The sequence below is a fragment of the Lepidochelys kempii genome, chromosome 4 (assembly GCF_965140265.1).
Source record: "Lepidochelys kempii isolate rLepKem1 chromosome 4, rLepKem1.hap2, whole genome shotgun sequence".
In the NCBI taxonomy this organism is placed as follows: domain Eukaryota; kingdom Metazoa; phylum Chordata; order Testudines; family Cheloniidae; genus Lepidochelys; species Lepidochelys kempii.
Window position 1 is genome coordinate 7,420,446 of NC_133259.1, and position 27,255 is coordinate 7,447,700.

The 27,255-nt window shown below is 44.0% G+C and overlaps 1 protein-coding gene across 16 annotated transcripts in view; it reads right to left on the reverse strand.

Moving 5' to 3' along the window:
• EPHA5 (EPH receptor A5) overlaps positions 1–27,255 on the reverse strand; it is a 319,531-nt gene that overhangs the window by 147,106 nt on the left and 145,170 nt on the right. For 12 of the 16 annotated variants that reach the window (XM_073340239.1, XM_073340233.1, XM_073340236.1 and 9 more), the window contains exon 4: positions 4,124–4,279. The exons of the other annotated variants lie outside the window; for them this stretch is intronic. In XM_073340239.1, coding sequence (XP_073196340.1) covers positions 4,124–4,279 — 156 coding nt within the window. The remainder of the gene's footprint in view (positions 1–4,123; positions 4,280–27,255) is intronic. 16 annotated transcript variants of the gene reach the window in all.

Below are 27,255 nucleotides of genomic sequence, written 5' to 3' on the forward strand. Positions count from 1 at the left end.
CAGTGCTCCCAGGTTAGGCCCTGATCCTGTTCTGCGTGAGCCATCCCTTTCAGTGCCTGGAGCCCCCTGGAGGCAAAGCGGCTCATCGGCATGCAACAGCTGACAGGATCGGGGCCAAAACGGAGGGCAAATTGGAAGTAGCCAGAAAGGGCAGCAGGGTTCATTGGGAGGAGCAGGTGGGAAGCTGTCACTCTTTGTGACCCCACCCTGGGCCCTTACTTATTCCCCCTTCTCCCCGCAGCCCATAGTACCTCTCTCCCGAGGAGCTTCTGTCAATTAGTCCAGGTTAGCTTAGAACCTGCACTAGGTACTGCTGCCCTAACCTGCTTTCTGCAGCGAGGGTGCTAGTCAAATAACCACAGTGATACGGTATGTATCAGTAGGATGTTGATTGGTGCACAGCTGTTTTAGGGACATCATGACATCTAGCCTTCTACAACTGAAAACAGTCCCTAGTAGAAGGAGAGGAGAAGCTCCTTCTTCACCTTATCCCAGCTGTTCTGAATATATTGGTTCTTTATTTTCTCTCTTCCTTCTCTGAGGGTCACTTCTGCCTGTTCCCATCCATAGAAGCTCAGTTACTTTTTCAGTTCCTTTCAACTCCCGTTTTACTGTAAAATCCTATCTGGAATTTGCACAGTTCCCAGTGAAGACCCTGATCCTGCAAAGATATATGCACATTCCTAACCATATCCACTGTGGTAAGCTGACTTCAGTGGGACTTCTGACAGTGTGAGCTTATGCATGTGTGTAAGTGTAAGTCTTTGTAGGACCAGGGTCTAAGTATTTAGAAGAGGAAGTGGACAAGATGCAGCAACAGGTCTACAAGCTGCAGATGAAAGGGTAGCTTCATACTTTGTGGGGAAAAGAGCGATTTAAAACTATTATTTGCCCTCTCCCTCTCCTCTGTCTCCAGCTCACAACATACCAACCTGATTGTTATTTCTCTCCCAACAATATTTGCCTCCCCACGCCCCCATCCAGTGACCATCATGGACATATGGTTTCTTTCTTTGTGGTAGCTCTGGACAGTCAGTAGCTCCCGCCCATATCACTATCCTGAAGTAGCTAGGAGTGCTAGACATCTCATTATTTCCCTGGTTGCCCAAGCTGACTATTGGGACACAGAATAACTTGTGACACTAAGTGGCACTCATATATATTGTGTCTATCTAGATGTATAGCTAAATAGCTATATTTTACAAGCTTCAGAGTGGCAACCGTGTTAGTCTGTATCCGCAAAAATGAGTACTTGTGGCACCTTAGAGACTAACAAATTTATCTGAGCATAAGCTTTCGTGAGCTACAGCTCACTTCATCGGATGCATGCAGTGGAAAATACAGTGGGGAGATTTTATATAGACAGAGAACATGAAACAATGGGTGTTACCACACACACTGTAACAAGAGTGATCAGGTAAGGTGAGCTATTACCAGCAGGAAGCCGGGGGGGAACCTTTTGTAGTGATAATCAAGGTGGGCCATTTCCAGCAGTTGACAAGAATGTGTGAGGAACAGTTTGTGGGGGGGAATAAACATTGGGAAATAGTTTTACTTTGTGTAATGACACATCCACTCCCAGTCTTTATTCAAACCTAATTTAATGGTGTCCAGTGTGCAAATTAATTCCAATTCAGCAGTCTCTCATTGGAGTCTGTTTCTGAAGTTTTTTTTGTTGAAGAATTGTGACTTTTAGGTCTGTAATCGAGTGACCAGAGAGATTGAAGTGTTCTCCGACTGGTTTATGAATGTTATAATTCTTCATGTCTGATTTGTGTCCATTTATTCTTTTACATAGAGACTGTCCGGTTTGGCCAATGTACATGGCAGAGGGGCATTGCTGGCACATGATGGCATATATCACATTGGTAGATGTGCAGGTGAACGAGCCTCTGATAGTGTGGCTGATGTGATTAGGCCCTGTGATGGTGTCCCCTGAATAGATATGTGGACACAGTTGGCAACAGGCTTTGTTGCAAGGATAGGTTCCTGGGTTAGTGGTTCTGTTGTGTGGTGTGTGGTTGCTGGTGAGTATTTGCTTCAGGTTGGGGGCTGTCTGTAAGCAAGGACTGGCCTGTCTCCCAAGATCTGTGAGAGTGATGAGTCGTCCTTCAGGATAGGTTGTAGATCCTTGATGATGCGCTGGAGAGGTTTTAGTTGGGGGCTGAAGGTGACGGCTAGTGGCGTTCTGTTATTTTCCTTGTTGGGCCTGTCCTGCAGTAGGTACCTTCTGGGTACTCTTCTGGCTCTGTCAATCTGTTTCTTCACTTCAGCAGGTGGGTACTGTACTTGTAAGAATGCTTGATAGAGATCTTGTAGGTGTTTGCCTCTGTCTGAGGGGTTGGAGCAAATGCAGTTGTATCGTAGAGCTTGGCTGTAGACAATGGATTGTGTGGAGTGGTCTGGATGAAAGCTGGAGGCATGTAGGTAAGTATAGCGGTCAGGAGGTTTCCAGTATAGGGTGGTGTTTATGTGACCATCACTTATTGGCACTATAGTGTCCAGGAAGTGGCTCTCTTGTGTGGATTGGTCCAGGCTGAGGTTGATGGTGGGATGGAAATTGCTGAAATCATGGTGGAATTCCTCAAGGGCTTCTCTTCCATGGGTCCAGATGATGACCACTTCCTGGACACTACAGTGCTAATAAGCAATGGTCACATAAACACCACCCTATAACGGAAACGCTACGATACAACCGCTCTACATACAATGCCTCTACGAGCTCTACGATACAACCGCATTTGCTCCAACCCCTCAGACAGAGGCAAACACCTACAAGATCTCTATCAAGCGTTCTCACAACTACAATACCCACCTGCGGAAGTGAAGAAACAGATTGACAGAGCCAGAAGAGTACCCAGAAGTTACCTACTACAGGACAGGCCCAACAAAGAAAATAACAGAACGCCACTAGCCATAACTTTCAGCCCCCAACTAAAACCTCTCCAGCGCATCATCAAGGATCTACAACCTATCCTGAAGGACGACCCATCACTCTCACAGATCTTGGGAGACAGGCCAGTCCTTGCTTACAGACAACCCCCCAGCCTGAAGCAAATACTCACCAGCAACCACACACCACACAACAAAAACACTAACCCAGGAACCTATCCTTGCAACAAAGCTCGTTGACAACTGTGTCCACATATCTATTCAGGGGACACCATCACAGGGCCTAATCACATCAGCCACACTATCAGAGGCTCGTTCACCTGCACATCCACCAATGTGATATATGCCATCATGTGCCAGCAATGCCCCTCTGCCATGTACATTGGCCAAACCGGACAGTCTCTATGTAAAAGAATAAATGGACACAAATCAGACATGAAGAATTATAACATTCATAAACCAGTCGGAGAACACTTCAATCTCTCTGGTCACTCGATTACAGACCTAAAAGTCACAATTCTTCAACAAAAAAACTTCAGAAACAGACTCCAACGAGAGACTGCTGAATTGGAATTAATTTGCACACTGGACACCATTAAATTAGGTTTGAATAAAGACTGGGAGTGGATGTGTCATTACACAAAGTAAAACTATTTCCCCATGTTTATTCCTCCGCGCCCCACTCCAACTGTTCCTCACACATTCTTGTCAACTGCTGGAAGTGGCCCTCCTGGATTATCACCAAAAAACGATTTTTTCTCTCCTGCTGGTAATAGCTCACCTTACCTGATCACTCTCCTTACAGTGTGTGTGGTAACACCCATTGTTTCATGTTCTCTGTCTATATAAAATCTCCCCACTGTATTTTCCACGGCATGCATCCAGTGAAGTGGGCTGTAGCTCACAAAAGCTTATGCTCAAATAAATTGGTTAGTCTCGAAAGTGCCACAAGTCCTCCTTTTATATTTTACAACACACACACAGACGCACACCAGCAGCGTGCAAGTCTGGACGCTGCACATCCAGTTCCACATTCTTAACTCTCAAGCATAGTGGTGTAAATCAGGAGAAATTTAGATGAAGCCAGTGGATTACAGCCGTGTAAAACTAGCACAAGCCAGGTCGGGATCAGGCCCAAAGCCTGTAAAAAACACCTTTTTTTTTTGTCATTGTGCCCATTCTCTGTGCGGAACAGCGCAAACGGATTAAAAGATACACAGTGCGTGCTTACTTGTACAGGCCATTGTAGGTGGGTCCGACTCCCTTCTGAAATAGTGTTCTTCACACAGACAGGAGGTGGATGCTTCCTCGTGTGTGTAGCTGTGAGGGGGGCACTTACTGCAGGATGGGCTCTGGGGAGAGGCCTTGAAGAATCCAGGTCTGCAGACTGTAAGAGAGGAACCGGAGACTAAATTCTTCCAGCAAATATTCATCCCGTCCCATTTCTTTTTAACACAGCTCTTTAGAGGACCTCTTCACTGCAGCGGGGAGGTGGGATTCCCAGCTCAGCTAGATGTTCATGAGTAGCTCTGCTCAAGCCAGCATGCTAAATGCAGCAATGTCACCGTGGCTGCAGATGGGACTGAACTTGGGCAGGTAGCGTGAGCCACGGCCCACACTGCCTTGGCCACGCTGCTATTTTTAGCATGTCAGCTTGAGCAGAGCTAGTGCCCATATGGCTCCTCTAGCCGGAAATTACCCCCGCTGCAGTGTAGACATAGCCTTAGTGAAAGAGACAACAACAAACAATCATGAGCTATCTGCTCGTGAATTATTTAAAACACACAAGAGGGAGATGGGAGATTTTCATGCTAATATGTGGTACATGTTTAAAATATTTGTGCAGAAGAGAATGAGACCATTTTGGCCATTGATTTCTCTTGCAGCTGCCTTTGTCAGATATTTATTTTCCTTGCTGAATGTATCAGACGTAACAGATCTTCTGGCTTCTATCTCTGATTTGGAAAACATCGAAGTATTGCTTTCTCACTCATTCTTAGACACAGCTTAGGAGAGCGGTAAAATATGTTTTGTGGTTTTCGTTTAAGATGTCCCCTGCCCAGAAATCAATGTCTCAGCAAATAAAATAATCATGCCGTCCTGGAGAGGAGGTGATATCTGTACAGACAGCTTTAAGACATTCTAATAAGACTATTTCCCAAGGGTTTCTTCCAGAAAACCTGTGAAGAATTTTGAACTGCTCCCTATAAGACTGTGGGTACCCCCTGAACCAGACATGCCCACTGCATAATACATTCCCTCTAGCTGTAATGTATATGTATGATGGGCCTTACAGACTGAAAGCTATTATTTTTGTTCTCTTTTTTCCCATATACCGGACGAGGTTGGGTTGGGGGATTCTTTTCCTCCCTTTGGTACTTTGAAGTGCATACATTAATTGTGTCTGATTTCAAGGAACTGTCAGCATAGGCTCAAAGTTCATTGGTTGCTCTTCCTGCAAGGTGCTGAGCATCCCCGACTTGCAGGATCAGATCCTTGGCGATTAAGGGCTAGATTTTCAGTTTACTGTGCCTATTGAGCTCAGTGGGAAAGGCTGGGTCCTCCACCTTCTAGAAATCTGGCCAGTCAACATAAGTGTAACTAGGAGCTACTGGTGCTGAGCCCTTTGGAAAAATCGCATCATTTTTCTGCACTCATTCACCACATTTTCACAGTCAACCATGATAAATGTATGTACGGTTTTGCACGTGTCTCTGGCCTTTAAAAGAAAACAAACTAGCTCTTTAATTGCTGGATCTACAATCACCAGAACAAGGAAAATTAAAGTTCAGATAGATCCTCTTGGGAAGTTGATTTCCTGCCATTTCTGAAATCGAAAATAGACACACACATCCAGTTTGCCAGCTCCAAAATGCTGTTACTTTTCTGATTCCTTGAGAATCACTGTAAAATAATTATGACCATCCTGTTACTAATGATACACAGGCACTCCGACATACTTACAGAAGGTACATGGAAATTAAAAAGACTTTCAATCTGTCATTCAAAGTTCTTGCATAGCAAATATTGTGCGAAGAAAATGAGCTGATATCCAGAGTATTGGCAACTATTAAAATCTTCACTACCACTACAACAACATGATGTACAACTACAGAATCAGTTTTTAAGATCTACTGCATGGATCTGAGATCAAAATTTTGCCATCATGTTGGATGAAGTGTGGATTTTTTTTTTAAATGGGTCAGGGTAAATTATGCAGTTAGCCAATTTCTAGTCTCTGCACATATGAAAGATGTCATTCTCTCATCACATCTCCTGTATATTGCTTCTTCTGATTGGACACTGTAGCACGACACCTTAAGAAGTTATTATGACAACAGGGTGATGCAAAAGCTGCTCTGATTTCAGTTCTCCCTCCGCCCCCCGATAGGGAAAGGCACCCTAGATTAAAACAACAGCTCCTGCGAATGTGGCTGCAATTCAGAAACAAACAAGAAACATGGCAGTGTGTCAGGAGTGCATAGAAACCCTCCATGGTCTATATACCATGGGTGATTGACAGTTCTTGCTTCTGGAGAGGAGGAGACAGAGTGAGTACAATGATTACAAGATGGACAAGACAAGAGAGAGACCAACCATCAAACAGCGACCTTAGACATGGTCACCTTAGCAGCGGCAGTAGTTCTTAACCTTCCTTACACTTCGAAAAGGGATTGGTGCATACATTTAGGTAATGTTATATATTTAAGACAACGGGAAAGTGTTTAAGGGCAGTCATTATACTTGGTCCATAATATTGACAAGAAATTTTAGCTTTTCAAAAAGGCTAAAGGGTAACCTTTGTAGCTTTTTATTGTATTTAATGTGAATTTTGTAACGTGGTATTACACCATCACGGGTTCGACTTTGGTGGCTATAGTTTCCAGCTTAAGAGAGTGAAAGTCACCTCTGCTACTTGTTTTAGCTGTAGAGTCTTTAGGGACACATAAGGACCAAGGGTAGCAACCACACAGACATTCACAAGTCCAAGGTCTAGTCTGTTCTACAAGTTTTATTAAAGTTACAATTAAAGTTATGATTACCCAAGCGTATAGAAAATCTATACAGACCTATGCAAAAGTTAGAAATATAGCGCTACTCACATCCTTAACAATAGCGTTAGGGTCCGATGGATCTCTCATGGATTGATCATCAGTAGAGGGATGGTTCCTGCTGGAGTTTCCCATAGGGAGCTCAATTTTCCTAATCTAGGCACCCCCTTTTTTATAATGTGATTCTGACTATACGTCATTAGCATTTCTGCACATAGCGCACTCTGTGGTTAGGGCATGTGTTAGAAAAATGTGATTACCAGGTATCTGGTAAGTAAAATATTACTTTTACTGTTAATTTTTTGCAATATCACCCATTAGTTCATCTTTTCCTGTAATCTTAGGGCATCGAGTTATTCTTTGGTCACTTACTTATGTCAGCGTTCCTTAACTCTATGGCTTACACATGGCTAAGCTAAAATCTTACAAGCCTCAGCCTACAGGTCTTGCGTTTCAGCCCTACTTTCTTAGATACCTGATACATGATTATTCCCTCTACATGCTGATCAATCTTGCACTTTTATAATCCTATAATTTAACTCTATTTAGCATACAGTGATTATATATGACATAACATGTTAGTTAGTTAAAACATCACACAATAAATGAACAATAAACTAAAATCATTGGCTACACCTTTAAATTTAAAATGAAAATGTAACGGCCCAATATCCAAAAGAGCTCAGCACCAAGCTATTTCCACTCAGGCACCTAAATAAGCTGGGGCTAAACTGCATTTAAAATGTGCTCCCAGTTGTGGGTGCTGAGAACTTTTGAAAATCTGGCCATAACCATCCCTATAAATAACAGAAATGCATCGCCCGATAGCATGCTCAGATTTGAATTTATTCTGGAGGGTTGTTCATAAACTACTCAAGAACTGGCATGGTTTATGGCACCATCCCCTGCTCCATGCCTGAAATTCAGGCCTTTTATTTAATTCACATCTACCTCCAAGTTTTGCCTTATCTCTAATGATGCATTGTGTTACAGTAGAATATCTGCAGAGATTTGGGGGAGAAAAAATACACCCTAATCCCAATTTATATTTCAAAGTTAAGCCAAATTCACATGCATACGCAGACAACAGAGAAGATGAAATGAAAGCAAAAAATGCACATCATCTAACAAGGACAACTGATGTCTAGAGTGTACAATATGTAATTAGCCTTCAAAAAGGTCTTGAATTTATCTCATTATGTCTCATCAAGAAAGACAGAAAATCATTATGGCACAAGAGTTTACTGCGGTCCTATTTGCTGTAAAGCAGCACATGCAAGATAAGTCAGCTTTCTTTGATAGATTTTCAACAAGGCACCATTTGCCGATGACAGTGTGATATATAGCTCGGCTTGAACTGAATGTTTTGTTTTCATGAACAAACACAATGCTAACAAACATGCCCTGATGCTTGCATCCCAGGATATCCACATAATATTTTAATAACGGACATTAAATGAAAATAAAAGCTGTATCCTTTTTCACAGCAAGCGGAATGTCCACTCAGACTGTATGAAACCCTTCTGTGGAACAAAGTGCCTGTTGTAAGTTAATGCTGCACTTGGCAACTTTAACATGTGTCAAGGTTCCTTCCCCACTCTGAACTCTAGGGTACAGATGCGGGGACCTGCATGAAAGACCCCCTAAGTTTATTCTTACCAACTTAGGTTAAAAACTTCCCCAACGTACAAATTTTGCCTTGTCTTTGAACCGTATGCTGCCACCACCAAGAGTTTTAAACAAAGACCAGGGAAAGAGCCCACTTGGAGACATCTTCCCCCGAAATATCCCCCCAAACCCTAAACCGCCTTTTCTGGGGAAGGCTTGATAAAAATCCTCACCAATTTGCATAGGTGAACACAGACCCAAACCCTTGGATCTTAAGAACAATGAAAAAGCAATCAGGTTCTTAAAAGAAGAATTTTAATTGAAGAAAAGATAAAAGAATCACGTCTGTAAAATCAGGATGGTAAATACCTGACAGGGTAATCAGATTCAAAACATAGAGAATCCCTCTAGGCAAAACCTTCAGTTACAAAAAGACACAAAAACAGGAATATACATTCCATTCAGCACAGCTATTTTACCAGCCATTAAACAAAAGAAATCTAATGCATTTCTAGCTAGATTACTTACTAACTTTTTACAGGAGTTCTGAGCTGCATTCCTGTATGTTCCCAGCAAAAGCATCACACAGACAGACAGACCCTTTGTTCCCTCCAACCCTCCAGCTTTGAAAGTATCTTGTCTCCTCATTGGTCATTTTGGTCAGGTGCCAGCGAGGTTATCTTAGCTTCTTAACCCTTTACAGGTGAAAGGGTTTTGCCTCTGGCCAGGAGGGATTTTATAGCACTGTATACAGAAAGGTGGTTACCCTTCCCTTTACATTTATGACATCATGCATTGCTTTTTTGTGCCTATGCATCCAGGGGCATTTTATGATGCAAGTATTTTTACCCTTGACTGTCCCACCATATCACTGCATAGATGAATCAGAGAATTTGTGCATTACACCATGTCAGGGGCTGAACAATGACATCACGCCATAAAGAAGGATGTTTGTTGCGGAGGTTTTCTTGTTGTACCTTGCCGTAGATTCCCTCACTCATCGCACAGCACATGGGAGCTTGCTATGCCCTTCTAAGACACTACCTCCACTTATCCGATTGCCATTCCTGAATCACCTACTTATGGCCATCTCGTTAACAAGCAATGTCGTTTGTGACAGCAGCGGTAATCGGCATTGAGGACAATAAGCCAGTTTCCACCCACTTAATTTCTGGTCCAAACTCTGGATTCAGTGAGGTGCTTACAAATACCCCATGGACTCCAATGGGACTAATCACATGCTTAAAGTCAGGCACTTCTTAAAGCACGTTTCTGAATTAGGGCCCAAGTCAGAAGAACCCACAGGACAGTCTGAGCACCGTAACAGAACGCACAGTAGTCTGCTGTCTGAGCTCCCACTTGATTCTGATTATGCCACTTTCAGCACGATGGCAGCTACCAATGGGAAGCTCAGAAACTGGAGTTTTAATTAAAACCCTTTTCTTTATAAACATGTCACAGTCCGCACAAGTCTTACACAAGTTCCACCCTTTGGGGAAAAGGAACAATGGATGTCATTTAAAGCGCACATATCCCAGGCAATGTGCCGACTGAACTGCCTGCCTGAGTTCTGATGGCTGAGCTAAAACACATGGACTAGGATAGATCCACAGGCTTTGCAGAAGTCTGGGCTGTATTAGAAGAACATACATGACTGCAACAATTGTGGGCATCACACCTAGGATGAAGCTCAGCCCATGTAAAGCCTCACAACAGAATAGAGTCTGACCCACCTAGTGGGGGTGTAATGTGTTCCAGTTCAAAGAGGGAATTCGCCACAAAGATGGGAAAGGAGAGCTATAGGGAATGACCGAGATGGGCTTATCCTGAGGACTCAGTGACTCATGGGCCAGGACGAACAGTGCAAAAATGGCCAGGAGAGACGTACTGTTTTCTCAGGGATACTTAAAATAAGCTGCACATGATGTACTGCATGCTGCAAAGCAAAAATGCTGCCTTACAGAGAGGCCACCAGTGCTTGTGGCTAGAGGACAGGCAGTGTGTGTGTGATCTCAGCGCCACTCCGGTTACACACCTCCCCAGCTACAGACATCAAGGCCCAGAACCCCAGTGGAATGTTCTGCCTCAACTTTGAGGGAAGGAGGCCACTTCTTCTCCCAACAAAATGCACTTCTCATGGCTGTAAAGGAGCATTTGGCCCACAGAGGCCAGCCCTTCTCACCATGTGAGCTTTTCCCTTCCTAACATGAGCAAAGTAAAGACTGTTCCTACTAGAACCACAACAAGACACCCACACAACTAACTAGAACAGGTTTTCTTTAATCCAGGCATTGGGTGCGATTTTTAAAGGAGTCTAAAGGAGTTGGGCACCTACCCCCCACTGAATTTCAATGGAAGTTTGGCACCTAACTCACGTAGATCCCAGCCATAATAAATGCAACAACATTCATAAATTACTGAACACTAAGCGTGAAGGCCGCCATCATGGCCAACATGCTGGGCACTGAGCCTGGAACCTCTGGAGCTAAAGCACGAGTTGCCTGAGCTAAACAGGCAAACCACCACAGCTGCAGCTTGAACAACTCATCTTCTCAAGGGATTGGGCACAGAGGGGGCCTCTACCACAACCTCCCCATGGGTATTTAAACATACCTTGGAATCTGGTCTGTTATTTGATAGGTTCTCTGCTGCCATTCCTCTTAAAAGCACTTTATGCAGTATAGATGACTTTACTTAAAATTACCCAGGTCTCTGGGGTTTAATTTCTAATAAAATCTTACCTTATTCCTCTTTACTTTATCTTACTATTTCTTATTGAACAGCTTTTGAAAGGGTACTTATCTCCAGGCTGACATACAGATTCGTTTTCATGCCCCTCTCATTTGCTACAAGACAGCTAAAAGAATTCAAATAAAGTTTGGAGCTGTCAATGACACCTACCTCTTTGTTCCTAAAATTAGAATTGCTGTCCACTTCGCTGGTTAACCAGCCACCAATGTGCAAAAATATTCTTTAAATACAAATGATTGCTAAAGAAAAAGGACTTTTTAGACACAGCAAATATGCCAGAGTCCAAGGCCAGAACGGTGGAGTCAGACACAAACAAGGATTTGTTTCTGTCAGCAGAACATCCATTAACAGCAAGTCAAAGTTTGGCATTTTTCAGTTTTAGGCAAAAAAGGAAAGTCTTCTGCATGGACTAATAATAGCTCTCTATAGCTTAGTCTGTATGTGATTCAGTGCTGGATTAGCACCAGAGGTCAATGTGAAGAAGGACAGCAGGAAGAGCCTATTGGATCGGGAATATTGTGCACTGATTCCTCAAACTGGCAGCTGGATTAGGAAGTGAAGCTTTGCAAGTAGCAGACAAGATCCTGAGACATGGCTGGAAATTGTCTCTGAAATCAGGGGTGGCGGGGAAAGGCATTGGGAGGGTTTCACGGCTGAACTTTCTGTGCAATGTAAGTACCGAAGGCAGCAAAACACAGTAGCAAACACCAAAGACAGAAGCAAAGCAAACCAGACAAATACCAAACTCATGTAACTACTGAACTGAGGCTGAATGATGCTTGGATTTTCTTAACATTACATGACTGAAATCATAAACAACCTGGGCCCAATTCTCACAATCCCTTTCCGCTACTTTGCTAGCTCAAAAGGGCCACAAAGCTGGCTGATCTGGCAACCTGGGAATTTTCCCTGTGCAGAGGCTTTTTGGAGCCTTTATCCTCTACAACCATTCTATGTTTTATAGGGGCCTGCCATAGGCTCTCTCTCTCTCTCTCTGGCGCCCCTTTTAAGGACCTGCCCTTCTCCAGGCTTGACAAGCCTCACACATGTGTTGGGTTGAGGCTGATTGTGCCCAGAGGAGCTCTTTAACCCCTTCTTGAGTGCGAGGAGGGATCTGCCCCACCACAGGGCCTCAGCCGAGGTCCAATGAAGTGAGTGGGAGCACTTAGTCCAGTGGTTCTCAAACCAGGGCCGCCACTTGTTCTGGGAAAGCCCCTGAACGAGCCGGGTCGGTTTGTTTACCTGCTGCGTCCGCAGGTTCGGCCGATCGCAGCTCCCACTGGCCGTGGTTCGCCGCTCCAGGCCAATGGGGGCTGCAGGAAGCAGCAGGTAAACAGACCGGCCCGGCCGACCAGGGGCTTTCCCTGAACAAGCGGAGGCCCTAGTTTGAGAACCACTGGCTTAGTGCAAAAAAAGAAAGAAGTGCCTGGGTACTTAGAAGAGAAGACAGACGGAGCCTTCTCTCCCTTGTGCTCTGGGTACAGCAGGAGTCTCTGTGCTTCCAGGAGTGCTCCTAGCCAATGCTCACCCTTGGGCGCACAAAAGGGAAAAAGAAGAGGGGAGACATTTCCTTCCTCACCACCAAGCAGACCTGGCTGCAGCCAAGAAAAAAGCAAGCAAGCCCCTCCCAGAGGCTGGTGCAGAAGGCACACTCTCCCTGGGGTGTGGAGAGCTCTCCGAGGTGCAACCTTTCTGAGGCACAACGCCTTCCCATGCTCTAGAGGGCTGATGCAGCTCCACGCCACCTCTCTCCTACGGCAAAGGCAACCGGCACAAGCCTTCTCCCGTCATTCCACAGCAAACTGGCTCACTGTTAAATGTCAGCGTTGAGTCAAACAAAATACAGTAGCACGAATTAACTGTTTGCAGCCAGGGAGACTTAGGTTTGATTTAGGAGAAGCTGTCTAATTCACAGGGTGGGAAGCACTGGAACAGGTCACCTCGGGAGGCTGTGGTATCCTCACCATTGGAGGTTTCTAAGAACAGGTTGGACAAACACCTGTTAGGGATGGTCTAGGTTTATTTGGTCCTGCCTCAGCGCAGCAGGCTGGACTTGATGACCTTTTCAGTCCTACATATCTATGATTCTTACCAAAAGTACTCCAGCTTGTCTGGACTCGATACATCCTCCACTTACAGGATATGACCTTAAGCCCCACAAAGAAATAGGAGCTAGGCCCAAGCACAGGTAAAGAGTCTGTTGTCTATATTCAGCTGCCTATATTCAGCAGTAAGAAAACAACTGCTAATCAACTCTGCCTTCATTAGCACATTGCTCGAGCAGAGGGAGTATGCTTTGAGATTAGGTAAAAAAGAGTTACAAATAAATCAGATCCAATTCTGAGTCTCCAGAGCTACTGTGCCTTCAAGCACTTAAACCACTATATCACGAACTCCAAAAAAACCCTGCCTAGGTCTTTGTTTTTGAACAACCTATAAAGTATGGAATCAATTTAAGCAACCGAGCTGCTCTGAACCTTGATTTGTGATAATGACATTATTTTTTCTTAAAAAAACAGATGAAGCAGATTGCCGTGGTTGTCTTCTAACCAAAAATATAAAACAGATGATCTCTAAGCCTTTTTAAATAGCGCAAAAGGACTCCACAGGAAAATCAAGTCCGTTCCTGCAGGATTTTTTCAAGCAGGTTGTTAAGAATTAATCTTGTACTTCCTAACAACTGTCCTTGAGCTGCAGGGTAACTCAAACTGCTGCCAAGACTACACTGCCACAGGAAACATATAGAATTCCCTGATAATGTCTCCTTTTTGGTTCAGCTATCTGTGCTAGTGTGTCTCTCTCTCTCTCTCAGCTTACCTTAGGGATCTGAAGGGAATTAAATAAATATCCACTAATAAAACCCTATAATGCAAAGCTGTCAGTTTCTCTGATGCCCTGAGTCTTCCCAGAATCCTCCGGCAGCTCAAGCACCTTTGCTGAGGCTCAAAAGCTGTTGAACAGGCCTTTTAGGTAGTTGTTGAATAAATGGGTCCTCTGACCGATTTGCACCTTGAAGGTAAGTGCATCCAAAATGGGAACATTCTTTTACGGAGGGCATGTTCTTAGTGAATATCACGTATTTTTATGCTAATCTGTCCAACCTCTCTTCAATCCAGGTTTAAAGGTCATTCTGCATTGTGCATTGAAATCATCTCCCGATTCTGAATAAGAAAGCAACCTTGAAAACTACAGTATAAATAAGTTAGCACTTCCACTTCCTCCCCCTGAAATATCACTTCCTCACCAGGTGAATCACTAAACTGTCAGCCAACAATTTATGACAGGAGTGCGCCATCTGGGAAACCAAGAATTAACAACTATTAATGAACTAATGAGTGTCTTCTAAACAGAATAAAACCCCATCAACACTTCATGACAGGCATTGTTCTGAACATGTCACCAGATCCCCAAATCAGCTATGTCTGCAATCCATAAAAAGATCTGGGATACAACACATAGGAAGGCAGAGTGGTCTAGTGGAGAGAGCACTGAACTGGGACTCAGGAGAGCGGGGCTTTATTTCTGGCTCTGCCACTGGTCTGCTGGGTGACTTTGGGCAAGTTGCGTCCCCTCCATGTGCCTCAGTTTCCCCATCTTTAAAAAGGGGATAATGATTCTGACCTCCTTTGTAACGTGCTTGGAGATCTGCTGATGAAAACCACTAATTAAGAGGTGTTATTGCTGTTATTAATTATGATAGGCTGTGGGCTCTGTGGTGGGTGGCATACTGTGGGGGCTGGGTGGCTGACTGGGGGCTGGGGTGGGTGCTGAGTACTGTTGGGGTGGCTGCCTAGGTGCTGGGGTAAATGTGGGTGCTGGGGGTGGCTCTGGTGGCCTTGGAAAACCTAGTGCAGCTGGCTGGGGGGGAAGGGAAGGAGGCAGGGCCCCTCACCTTGCTGAGACCCCTCCCTCTGGATGCCACACCCCCACTGCCCCTTCCCAGATGCGTGTGAGGGGAGGAGCGGCAGTGAGAGAGGCGAGGCCCACCACACCTGCCAGATGGCTCAAGCACAGCCTCTGCCTGCCAGTCAGCCAAGGGTGAGCGATGGAGGCTGGGCTTCGGGCAGGTGGGCCACGGTTGCCATGTGGGGTGAGTGCCATGGGGCAGCCCTGTTGTTTGTTTGCACACTGAATTCAAATTCCCTACCCTCTGGGAGTCCACTCCCTTTCAAACAGCATTAGAAGGTGCCCATCCGGGCACGGTGGTACCCTCCAGGAAATTTCAATCATGTGTGCACACTGGAGTACACAGCCTCAGAAAAGCAAAAGCTTGTTTTAATCCACGGCACGTTGGGTTTCTCTTTTTTTTTTTTTCTTGAAGAGCGGAAGCTGCAATCTCCATGAATGGGCTGAAATACTAAACATAGAAAGGTGTTAGATGCTGTGGGAGCCATAACTTTTATCGCTTGATCCCATTACATATACTTATTTATTTTCATTTCGGTAAGAAGACACCTACACAAGGGTCTACCGTGTAATTAGTATTACAACCAAAACCACCCAGCTGTGTTACAATGATCAAACAGGGACTCTGCCAGTCTGTAACCTCTCCCCCGCTTCATCACTGAGGGATGAGTACCCTCCGCCCCCTCCAAACCCCCCCGATCAAACAGTCACCAGATTCCCATGTTCTCCGTGGCACCATGAGACCAAATGCCAGGGTATCAGCCTCTAAACTGTCCAGAGCCAGACAAATTCAGACGGGAAATAAGGCATTTTTAACAGGGAGGGTATTTAACCATTGGAACAACTAACCAAGGACAGTGGTGGAGTCTCCATCCCTAGGAATGTTTAAATCAAAATGGGATGTTTCCCTAAAGATCTGCTCTAGCTCAAACAGGATTTATCCCGGGGAAGTCCTCTGGTCTGTTATTCAGGAGCTCAGATGAGATGATCACAGTGGTCCCATCTGGCCTGGGAATCTATGAGTGTATAAGTCCCACATCAGCTTTCATATATGCTATTGCTGAGGCTTCGTTTCCATCATCCCATCCCCCCAACCCTGGAGGCAGGTACTCGTTCATGTACAATTTGTCAGTGACTATTTTCAGCTGAGGATCTCTGAGAAGTTTCTTTTGGCTCTGATGTATTAACAGTCCAGCTCCTACACTGTTCCATTGAGCCAGCTCAGAAATGTCCAGAGAAAGGGGAGCCTCGAGCTGGCCTCATCTCCCCAGCTCCTACAGGCTTCAGCTGCTCCCCCATTTTCCATGCAGTCCCGCTCAGCAGCCGACATTTTTGGCTATCCCCATTCCCCAACTGCAAGGCGGACTCCAGCTCTGGCTCCCCAGCCCCCCTGCTGCCTGGTTTCATTGAACGATGCAGGGAGCATGTGCTGTAATCCAATCAACTCCTCCTTGTGGGGAAAGCTGGGGAGCAAGAGGCAGGTCCCAGCAGGGCAGGGAGACAGAACCCAGAATGCCTGGTGCTTGGTTGCAGCAAAAGGGCAAATTCCATAGCAAAAATGCTGAATTCTGTGGCATGTTGGAAAAAAAGCAAAGTTCCACAGCCACAGACTACACGGAGTCCTCATCGAGATTAAACAGACAGTTTACACCTCTTAGAGCAATTATTACGGGCTCTCTGCAGACTCAGGCAGGCAGGCTAGAAACATATATTTAATGAAAGCTGAGATTCTGTAGATCATTTCTGCTGCATGGGGTGAATTTCACAGCTGCAGAATACATGGAGTCCTGATAGTAAGGCATTATATAGCTGCAAGATATTTTTATAGAGAGTTAGATTTTAAAAAGAAAAATAAGCAGCGCAGGATTCTTTCATTTGCGTTCTGACTTTTGAGCCTTTAGGATGCACTTGGGTCACATTTTTAAGTTTTTGTGCAAAACCATTTTTTAAAAGAAAGTTGAGATTTTCATATAATCACATGCCTCCAGGAGCTGGACCTTTAAAAAAAAACATGAAATGTAATGACACTCATGAGAATTCCCAACAATTTATTACAAGGTAGTATTAGCCAAATTTTGCACTCACTTTCATAGGAGTGAACTGGAATAATTTCATTCATTTCAAGTTATACAGGATATACGCTGGTGAAGAGCAGAACATGGCTTAATATATGACATGGGAACATGTGCCAGAAAGCGTAACTTTACATTTCCTGATGTGTGTGTGAGTAAAATCAGCCACAAGATTGTAGTCCTATTTATTTATTTATTTGCATCTACAAATACTCTGGTGTTATTCTTTTATTTTATTCTCCTTTTACTACATAATTTTGACTTAATATTTCAGGTCAGCATCATTACTGACAATTTTTAAACCAAGACTGCATGTTTTTCTAAAAGATATGCTGTACGAATTATTTGGGGGTAATTCTGTGATCACAATGGTCCTTTCCGGCCTGGGAATCTATGAATCTATGTGCTAAGTAAGAGGAACAGCAACAGGCCAAATGCTTCAGTCCTTACTCAGGGAGAACTCCCACTGAGTTCAGTGGGAGTTTTGCCTGAATAGTAACTAAATAGGAATAGCAGGATTCAGCCCAAAAGGTTCAATTCTACTCTCATTAAAATCAGTGGCCCAACTCTCACTGAATTTAATGGGAGTAGGATCAAGCAATCATGCCTGAAGTTCCCTATATGTTAGCACAGACATCCGTGTCTCTATTCATGTGTAAGCAGTGTCAGGATGAGCTCCACCCTGACATCTGGTGGTGAGGTGTGGAAAGTTGTGGAAAAGAACTTCAGGGGCCGATCTCATTTGCATAGGCACACCCACCCCGCCTAGAATGAGGCCATAACTGCCCAAATGGTCACTTTGGCTGCTGTGGGATCCCCAGTGTCTCTGTTATTGGGGCAGGAAGAATAAATTGTTATTACCCTGATTATGGGAACTGTGCTTGGAACTGTACTTGGCCTTTTGTTATGATGGAGGGACTCACCATCAACTAAGTAGCACTCGCTAGGCAAGGGTCATGGGTCCTAAAACTCTGTGAATGGAGAGAGGCTGGGGACAAGTATTAATACTTGGTGGCATGGGCCCCTGGGTGAGGGCCTTACATGCTAATTGCACTTCCTCCTCTCTCCACTGTGGCATATCAGAGCTAATTTTGATTCTATGAGGAGTCTAGTTACAGGCTGTTGAGCTCACTTTGGGCTAACAGTGCACCAGCACTGAGGCTCCCCTGCTACAAGCTGAATTCACCAAAGAGCTGAACTGACTAAGAGCTGAAATCACTGAGCGTTGTGTTAAGTAGTGCGGGAGCCTGAAGATATATTGTGGAGCAGTTTGCGGGACGGCTGGAGTGCCTTGTGGACAGGCCGGTGGAGCAGTTCATAGGACAGCGGGAGCTGCTTGTGGGACACGGAGCAGTTCGTGGACTGGCTGGTGGAGCAGTTTGTGGGACGGCGGGAGCTGCTTGTGGGCCGTAGAGCGGAGCCGAGCGAAGCAGTTTGTGGGGCGGCTAGCTGAGCGGAGCAGAGCGAAGGCCTGTGGAGCTGTGGGGCGGTCAGCTTCAGATCATGTAAGGTGCCCCTTACCTCTCCCCTCCCGCCCCCCGCATCTCCACCCAGGTTGGGAGGTAAAGCTCTGCAGATAAACTTTCGAACTCTGGGGCTGCCCTGACCAGGGACAGAGACGTTTGGGTCATTGGACTTTTGGGACTTTGGGTGATTTGGGGTTGCTGGACTCAAGAACCAGGTTCTTTCCCCAATTTGCTAGGGGTGGGTTTTTGCTCATGGGTTGTGTTATGAATCCTGTTGGTGGTGTTTCCCCAACATAATGCCACATTGTTTCTCTCTGTTATTAAAAGGCTTTTTGCTACACTCAGACTAGGTGCTTGCGAGAGGGGAAGTATTGCCTCTTGAAGGCACCCAGCAGGGGTGGTATATATTTGTCCCAGGTCACTGGGTGGGGGCTTAAGCCAGTTTGCATTGTGTTATTGGAATGGATCCCCTAGATATTGAACCCGGCCCTTGTTGCTGCCAACTCTGACGGGCAGAAGGGTTACACATGTAAAAACAATCAACTGGTAAAATCCACTGGAAAATGAACTAACTTTCCCAAAGCCAGGTGTTTGCTGGCACAATACTGCAAAAGAGATCGAGCTCTCTGATGCACCCTGCCATACAGATTTGGATCCTGGCCAGCAAAGACGGAAAGATTCTCTAATTATCCTGTGGTTTAGAAAATTGCAGCCAATTGTGGTTAAGAAATATGACATTTGGGAGGATTTATGTTGATGATTTATGTCATGGATGTTTGCTCGACTGGCATTTCAGGGCTTCCGCCTAAACTAATACACTGTACATGTGTTGCCTTTAAGCAGCAACTAAATATTCTTGAGATGCCACAGTCTGGATGATCTTATGTTGTACGACTTCATTCACTGGAGATGTGGGCATGCCAGCTCTGGAGTACTTCTAGTGACAAGTGTCCTTCGGCGATAAAGAAATACGGATTATTGTATTTTAAACCCCTTTGGGCCTCATCCTCAGCTAGTTTAAATCGGCATCTCCTCCACTGACGTCATTTGGCATCTGGGTCCAAAATGAGCTTCACTAGCCATTCTGAAAGAGGGCTAGGGCATCAAAAAATAATTATTTTTAAAAGCTTGATTTAAACACACACACACACAGATTTGTTTTCACAGAATCATACAAATGTAGGGCCAGAAGGAACCTTGAGAGGTCATCTAGTCCACTTCATGCTGGATTAAGTAAACCTAGGCCATCTCTGACAGACTTTTGTCCAATCTGGTCTGAAAACCTCCAGTGATGGGGATTCCACAACCTCCCTAGATAAGCACACTGGAACAGGAGACATATAAGTTAGAAAGTTTGTTTCCTAATATCCAACCTAAATCTCACTTGCTTTTTGTTTTTAGACTTACAATCATCTGTCTCAGTAGAACTGGCTCAGTAGCTGTAATTTAATTTTAAATCAGTTTAATCAAATGGAATAGATTAATATGCATCCTGCAGAACAACTGTATTCAAATTCCCTCTGAGGACGATTCAGACACACCTTGTACAGTCCACAATCTCTGGGCCCTCAGTGCAAACACACACAAAGGAATCAACCTGAAGTCAGGTGGGCTACTCATGAGAGTGAAGTGCAGGAGCATTTGCAAATCCGGACCTTATTTTACTAAACCCCAGAAACACCATCGGAGAACAAAGCTCCCCAGCAGTTCTGCTGCAGGTGACATTCCTATCAGAGAGGCTGGGCACTGACTGCATCCGATGAAGTGAGCTGTAGCTCACGAAAGCTTATCCTCAAATAAATTGGTTATTCTCTAAGGTGCCACAAGTACTCCTTTTCTTCTTGTCACGCTAAAGCAACACTCAAATCTACTGTGTGGCTCTCCCCTTTGAATATGCTCCTTTCCCCCCAAATCCTGCGTCTTTTGCATGATATCACAACAAACTGGGTCCAGTTCTGCCCTCACTTCCATTGATGCAACTCCCACTGGGCCAAATTCTGCCCTGATTTACAGCCCATGAAACTGCACTCAGTTCAGTGAGGTGAAACAAATTAAAGAATGTACAGAGGGGGATCCTCCCTGAGTGCAAGTACGAGTGCCCCAGGACACGTGACGGGGGAACTCAGATTGACTCATTTACACTAATGGATGCAACCACGTCTGCAATCTAAGGAGCGGTAGTATATCCGCGCGCATATGTACGTATTTTAAAAAACAGCAATGAGTCCCTCTCTTTCCCTCCTGCCAGCCCTCATGGGCCTTCCGTTAAACTAACATGGTATCAGAATATAGGAAAGTTGATTAACCTATTCCATTACAATTAAGTGAATACTAGAACCCCCCAGCTTTCTTCCCAAACAGCTGTACCAAATAGACCCCCTTTCCGAACTACGCAAAATGAATGGAGTTCTGAACACATGGAATTATGCAGTGTTGCAACTCTCACAATGTTACTGACAGTCTCACAATGTTCGGGGTTTTTCTCAAAGCCCCATCTCCTGGAGTCATGTGATTATGTGAGACTCTCAGCTTTCACTTTAAAAACGTTTCTAGCTCTGATGGTGGTGGGGAAAGCTTAGCTATATGAACCCTAAAGACTCAAAAACAAGGCGGCCAATAAAAAGAGCCCCATTATTTACTTTTTAAAAATCACTTATGATTTTAAAGACAATCTCAGGATTTTGGAGGGAGCTGGCTCATGACTTCTGAGTGGCTGGGGCTGATGGCCCTGCTTATGTGTTAATGAGGAATACCAAGTACTCAGTCACAAGCACCTCAGGCCTCAGGGCACATGAGGGACAAGTTCCGCTCAGAGAATTTTGCCTTTAGATTCTGATTGGCACTTCGGTGGGTATTATTTGGAATGGAAACACTGAAGATGCTGTCATGTTTGCGACTGTTCTCCTACTGCCTGTGTCCAAGGTTGATTAGAATTCATCTGCTATACACTTCGCTCTGCTCTGGAATTGGTCTCTGAGCAGGTGCAGCTGTTCCAAAATGTTGGAGGAGAAGAGAAGCAAAGCAAAAGTTCCTTTTCTTTCCCTATACACATAACCTGACTATCCTTCACTCCCTGACAAACCCATTTCCCACTGCCAGACTTCAACACATCATCAAGCACTCGCCTACAGCACATTCAGCAGCAGCTGTTCTGTTGGTTCTGGCAGTTCGTCAGATTTAGAGCTGTCAACGCTTGATTTATGAAAGTCTCATTCCCAAACTATTAGGAGGGATTACTATTGCTCATCTTAAATTTAATTGGTTCCCCAGCTACACCCAGAAAAATAACCACTGTCATCAAGCACATATTTATGTTGGAAACATAGAACATCTTATTAATATTACCACTCCTTTCTTCTTCCTTGTATTAACTTACAAATGCTTCCCCTTATTAATTACTTCATGTTACACAGCAAGGGACTCCCTGTTTCAAACAAAACATCTATGTGCCGAGTCAGGCACTGGTAATCAAAGACCATCTTCTTCCTATGTTGCATGTGTGGAATACTACTCACTGAAGTAAATGAGAGGTCTGTGACAAAGTTGAAGGCAAAGTATGCCCATAAATCCATCAAAGTAGAATTGTCAGAATAACAGTAGGGAATGGCATACTACTCCAGGTGAGAGAGGCAAGCAATGACCTCTGGGAATGTCTTGAAAGGACAGTGACCAGCATTTCTCCTCCCCCACATAAAAAATCGCCATTGGGAATTCTGTCCCATGCATGAATGTTCTCCAGTGTTGCCAATGGTCATGATCTGATCACAACTCCCGTGGGTACCTGGTGTGTTTTTCTTAAAGCTCTAGCCCCTGGAGTCCTATAACTCGTGGGAGAAGCTCAGCTTTCATTTTTTTTTAAAAAAAGTAACTTTCTAGCCATCCTGGTTTTATGGAAGCACTTGATAAAACAAACTCTAAAGGCTCAAATAACAGAAAACAAGTCACATGTTAGGTTCTTTGCTTATTTTCTTTGAAATCTTGTGATTTTTTTTTTGAGTCAACCTCATGATTTTTGAGTGACTGAAATGGGCAATATTGTTTTCTAGAAATCTCATGAAATGTGTTTCTTTGGTGTTTGTAATTGTTTCTCATGTTGTAGAATGTATGTCATAAAAAGCCACAGAAGGTGCAGAAGCAACACTATGGTTCCTTAGTGCTGAGTTTTAAAGCTGCATGCATACCGAGACACACACGTGCCACAGACATGATTTTGATATCCGTGACATACATGAACGAGCAATGGAATCTATTGCATTTACAAGGCATATTTGACTAACTGACCTGCACTCTGCCCATTGGTGCAGCCTTTGTGCCACTATACTTGCATCTCTGCATTCTCCTCACTAGTAATGCTAGGCTAGTCCCCCGGGGTCCTTGTGCCTCAGTGTTTCAGCACCTCTGAATACTAGTAGCTCTAGTCCTGCATAGTCCTTGTGCTCAAGCAAGACGAAGGATTGGGGCTGTGCCAAGGATCTAAAGAGAGGATACAAGATAGGAAGGATCCAAACTTTCTACCTGCTCCTATGCCTACCTGTCTCTTTCCCCTGCATCTGTTTTTCCTTTTCCCTCTTCCCCCTGGGAATCAATCCCTCTTCATCTCCTTTCCCATGTTACTGTATCCTTGTTATTCCCCCTTCTGTCCCACTCATCTCATAACAAGCCTGCAGCAGAACCAGCTTACTGGATTCCCAGACCTGGGCTTTAATCACAGTCTGCATCCATTTGCTTCTTTGACATCTACAAATGACTAAAATATGTAGGTGTTTTTGTTTTTAAATATATATATAGAGAGAGAGATGAGTGAAATGTTGAATAGGAATGTTTAAGGCCATGCAACTTAACTCAGTTCTTCATAACTTTTTTAAAAAGCACACGGATAAGTGGTAAAAAAACATAGGATTTATTATTTTGAATACAAATTCTCCTGTCATCCCGCCAACTTTAAAAACAAAAATAGTGGCAATTAAATTTGTTGCTACATTATGTAGATGGATTCAATTTACAAAATGCTTCTGTAAAATATTTCCCTTCAGCATGGTGAGAATATACTGCACTTTTATCGTACACTTTCTCCCCTGTTCACAAATTTATGTTGTCATTGCTGGCTGCCCTATTTTTTCCCTGCATTACTTAATACTTGTCATTTTCCAACAACTGTCTCCGCTTCTTCAGCTTTAAAAAATCCCAGCTGTAATCTAAAGCCAATGTTTACATTTTTGTTGATAATTTGTAAACTAGGTAGCAGTTGAATGACAGATATATAAGAATTAGTTTATTTCCTTTGCTATTTCAAGATCTTTTCTTTCCCTACATTTCAGTCTTGAGGCTGATACAGCAAATGAAATATATACACGTACTGCTGCCCAAGGCTTCAAAGTGCATACTAATTCTGCCAGGAATTATAGACACTCTGAAGAATTGCTAATTTAACAATGGACTGTGAAATTATTTTTTCTTTCTCTATTAATTGCTCTGTTATTTGGAAATGACTTCCCTGCCCTGGACTTTTTACTGTATGATGAAGTGTGGGCATTTCATTCCAGCACACAAAAATTAATAATTGAAAGCTTTCTCTCTGATAGCCAGTTGCTTCTAATTTACTATAAATATGTGAAACAATCTCTGATAAAAATAGGTTAACATCAGGCAGGTGTTCCATTGTCATTTTATCTGGGTGATTTTAGCGAAGTCTGACAGGAGAGCGCAGCGATACGTTTCACTTGTGTCTGACATTTTGATTCTGTTTCTTAGAGTGTATGTGCAGGGATCTGGCTTTCTCTCCAAGACCTCTATTCCTGTCAGCCTGTGCAAACACTATTTGACAAGATGTCCATTTAAAGAGAAGGGGGAGAGAAAGACCAGGTATCTGGGAAAGCTGCAGTGCAGTGCAAAAATAGATGCTCTTCACATACTAAATGACTTACAAAGAGAACAGCTTGAAATGCAGCCTGAATTGCAAATTTTAATCAATATCTCCCTAAAGGAAAGTGACCAAGAACCATATAAAGAGTGGGTGGAACAGGCAGAAAAATGTTAGCTATACATTCACCTGCATAAATTTTTAAACTTTTTTTTTTTGTGGCGGGGAGAGGGGGAGGGAGATGGCTGGGTTTTTTTAAGCTCTCTCTTACTCCTGAAGAATAAGATACGGAGATCCATACATGTAAGATGCCCAAAGGCAAGATTCTACCTTCAAAAGAATACTTTGTACAGCCTCAGATAAGTGAAGGAAAGGGTGGCGGAGTCTCCTCTCCCAGGAGTGATGCAAGTGAGTGCCCTGGGTACTGAGCTCTTCAAAACTCTCTCTCAAAGAACCTGGATTTAATTCACAACCAGCTAGATGGGCTACAGGGATCTATGAAAATTATTAAAATGATGGCAGAGGGATTTACCAGCAGAAGCAGGAATGACAGACGGAGCCTCTCTGTAGAAACCATGGCTTAAAACCATGCAGAGCTTCCCCTCCAGGAAGATGGAGTAAAATACAAAGCTCAGCAGCGGAAGAGATGAAACAGAACATAAATCTTGTGTTTAAGTAACTGACAATAATGGGAGGTTAGTGATTTACCTTCTTTTTTTAGGGAACAGGCTTCCAAGGGAGGCTGTAGAATCCCAGTCATTGGAGGTTTTTAAGAACAGGTTTGACAAACACCTGACAGGAATTGTCTAGGTTGTCTTGGTTCTGCCTCAGCACAGAGGACTGGACTTCATAACCTCTCAAGGTCCCTTCCAGCCCTACCCCTCTATGATTTTGACAGTCTGAAGAATTCTCTTCTCCTGAAATTTCAGCAAGAATACTTTTAGAAGGAAAAGGTCCTGAAGTTGGACCAGCATCGCAAACTCATAATTCACGTTAAATTTAGAGACTACATTCTGTCACAAAGGTCTTAAACAGAGGTATTTTAATCAAGCCGCAGCCTTTACCAAGGAGTCAAAACTAAGACCCTCCCCCCAGGATAATTCAGCATTACTAATTTTGCATTACAGCTTCTTGGGAATTTTGGGGTTGATTGAGAGTAACAATAATGTGAAAGCCAAATGATCACGGCAGCAGCTGGGTAAAAGAGGGGCATGCCTTCCAATGAAGTTTTGCAAAAGCATTCCTGTGCTGATGAGCAAACACCTGAGGGTGAAACCCTTCCAAGGAGATCCACTGAACATATCTGAGATACAGTGAGGGGCAGAAGCAGCATCTTCTCTGGTTGCAATAAGGAAATGTGGCTTCTCTAGATAGCTCCATGCTACAAGCGAAGATGTTTGTAGTCTGAGCACCAATGAACCTTGGTCACAAACACATCTCTCATGGCTACTTTGTGACTTTAGGCACAGCCCTGATCAAGGGGATTTGAGTCAACTACACAACACCAAAGGTAGCCCCCGAAGACTTTGTAGCATTGTTGCTGCTAATACAATACTCCTCTCCCCATCACACCCATTTGGCTACTCTTCACCCATTCACACTACCACATCCTCGGTCCTGTGCACCCCAGCTGCCCATACAGGAGCATAAAGGGAGGTCTTCCTCCCTTTTGGCATGAACATGTAGTCCATATCACAATCTATTAGCCAGGGTAGGCAGGGATGGTGTCCCTAGCCTCTGTTTGCCAGAAGCTGGGAATGGGCGATAGGAGATGGATCACTCGATGATTTCCAGTTCTGTTCATTCCCTTTGGGACACCTGGCACTGGTCACTGTTGGAAGACAGGATACAGAGCTACATGGACCTTTGGTCTGACCCAGTCTGGCCATTCTCATGTCTTTATGTTCTACCCCTGGGGGTAGTCTGTCCCGAAACTGGTGGTTTTGGATGCAAATACCGTCTAAATTGTACAGTCTAATACAATCTAATCTAATTTAATTGATTAAATACAAAGCCATGTCAGGGGGAAGATACTCTTACCAGGATAACTGATAAGCAGCAGCCAACACAGAAATGAAGACCTTCCGAGCTAGATTCTGATCCCCTTTCCCACACTGCATAGCACCTTATTCCGTGTTAACATGAATGGCACCAACCATGGAATAAAAGGATAGTATTCAACCCGAGTAAAGGTATGAGTGTCTGGCCCTATCACAGAAAGATGGAGCAATGTGCTCCATGTACTGATCTAAAAGGTCATAAAGCAAATACAGTAGAACCTTGATTTTATGAATACCAATCTTACGAATGACCAGTGGTACGAACCATTTTTCCTGACTGGGCGGGAGGGGAAAAAATCACATAAAGAAAGTGATTTCGATGAAGAACAAGTTGACAGCCTTTCACATTTTGATGCCTTCTGTGCATTGGAAATTGCTTTTCCATGAGTTGAAAGACAAGAAGAAAGCAACAAAGTGCACCGTGCTGCAATTTATGCACTTCATCTACTGTAATTTTGAGATGTTCAATTTTATGAAGTTCTCAATTTTATGAACTCCTCAATTTCCAGTTAGTTAGTAAAATAGGGTTTCTACTGTAGTAGCAACAGAATCCCAACCTGGATGTGGATATCCCACAGAAGACGAGTC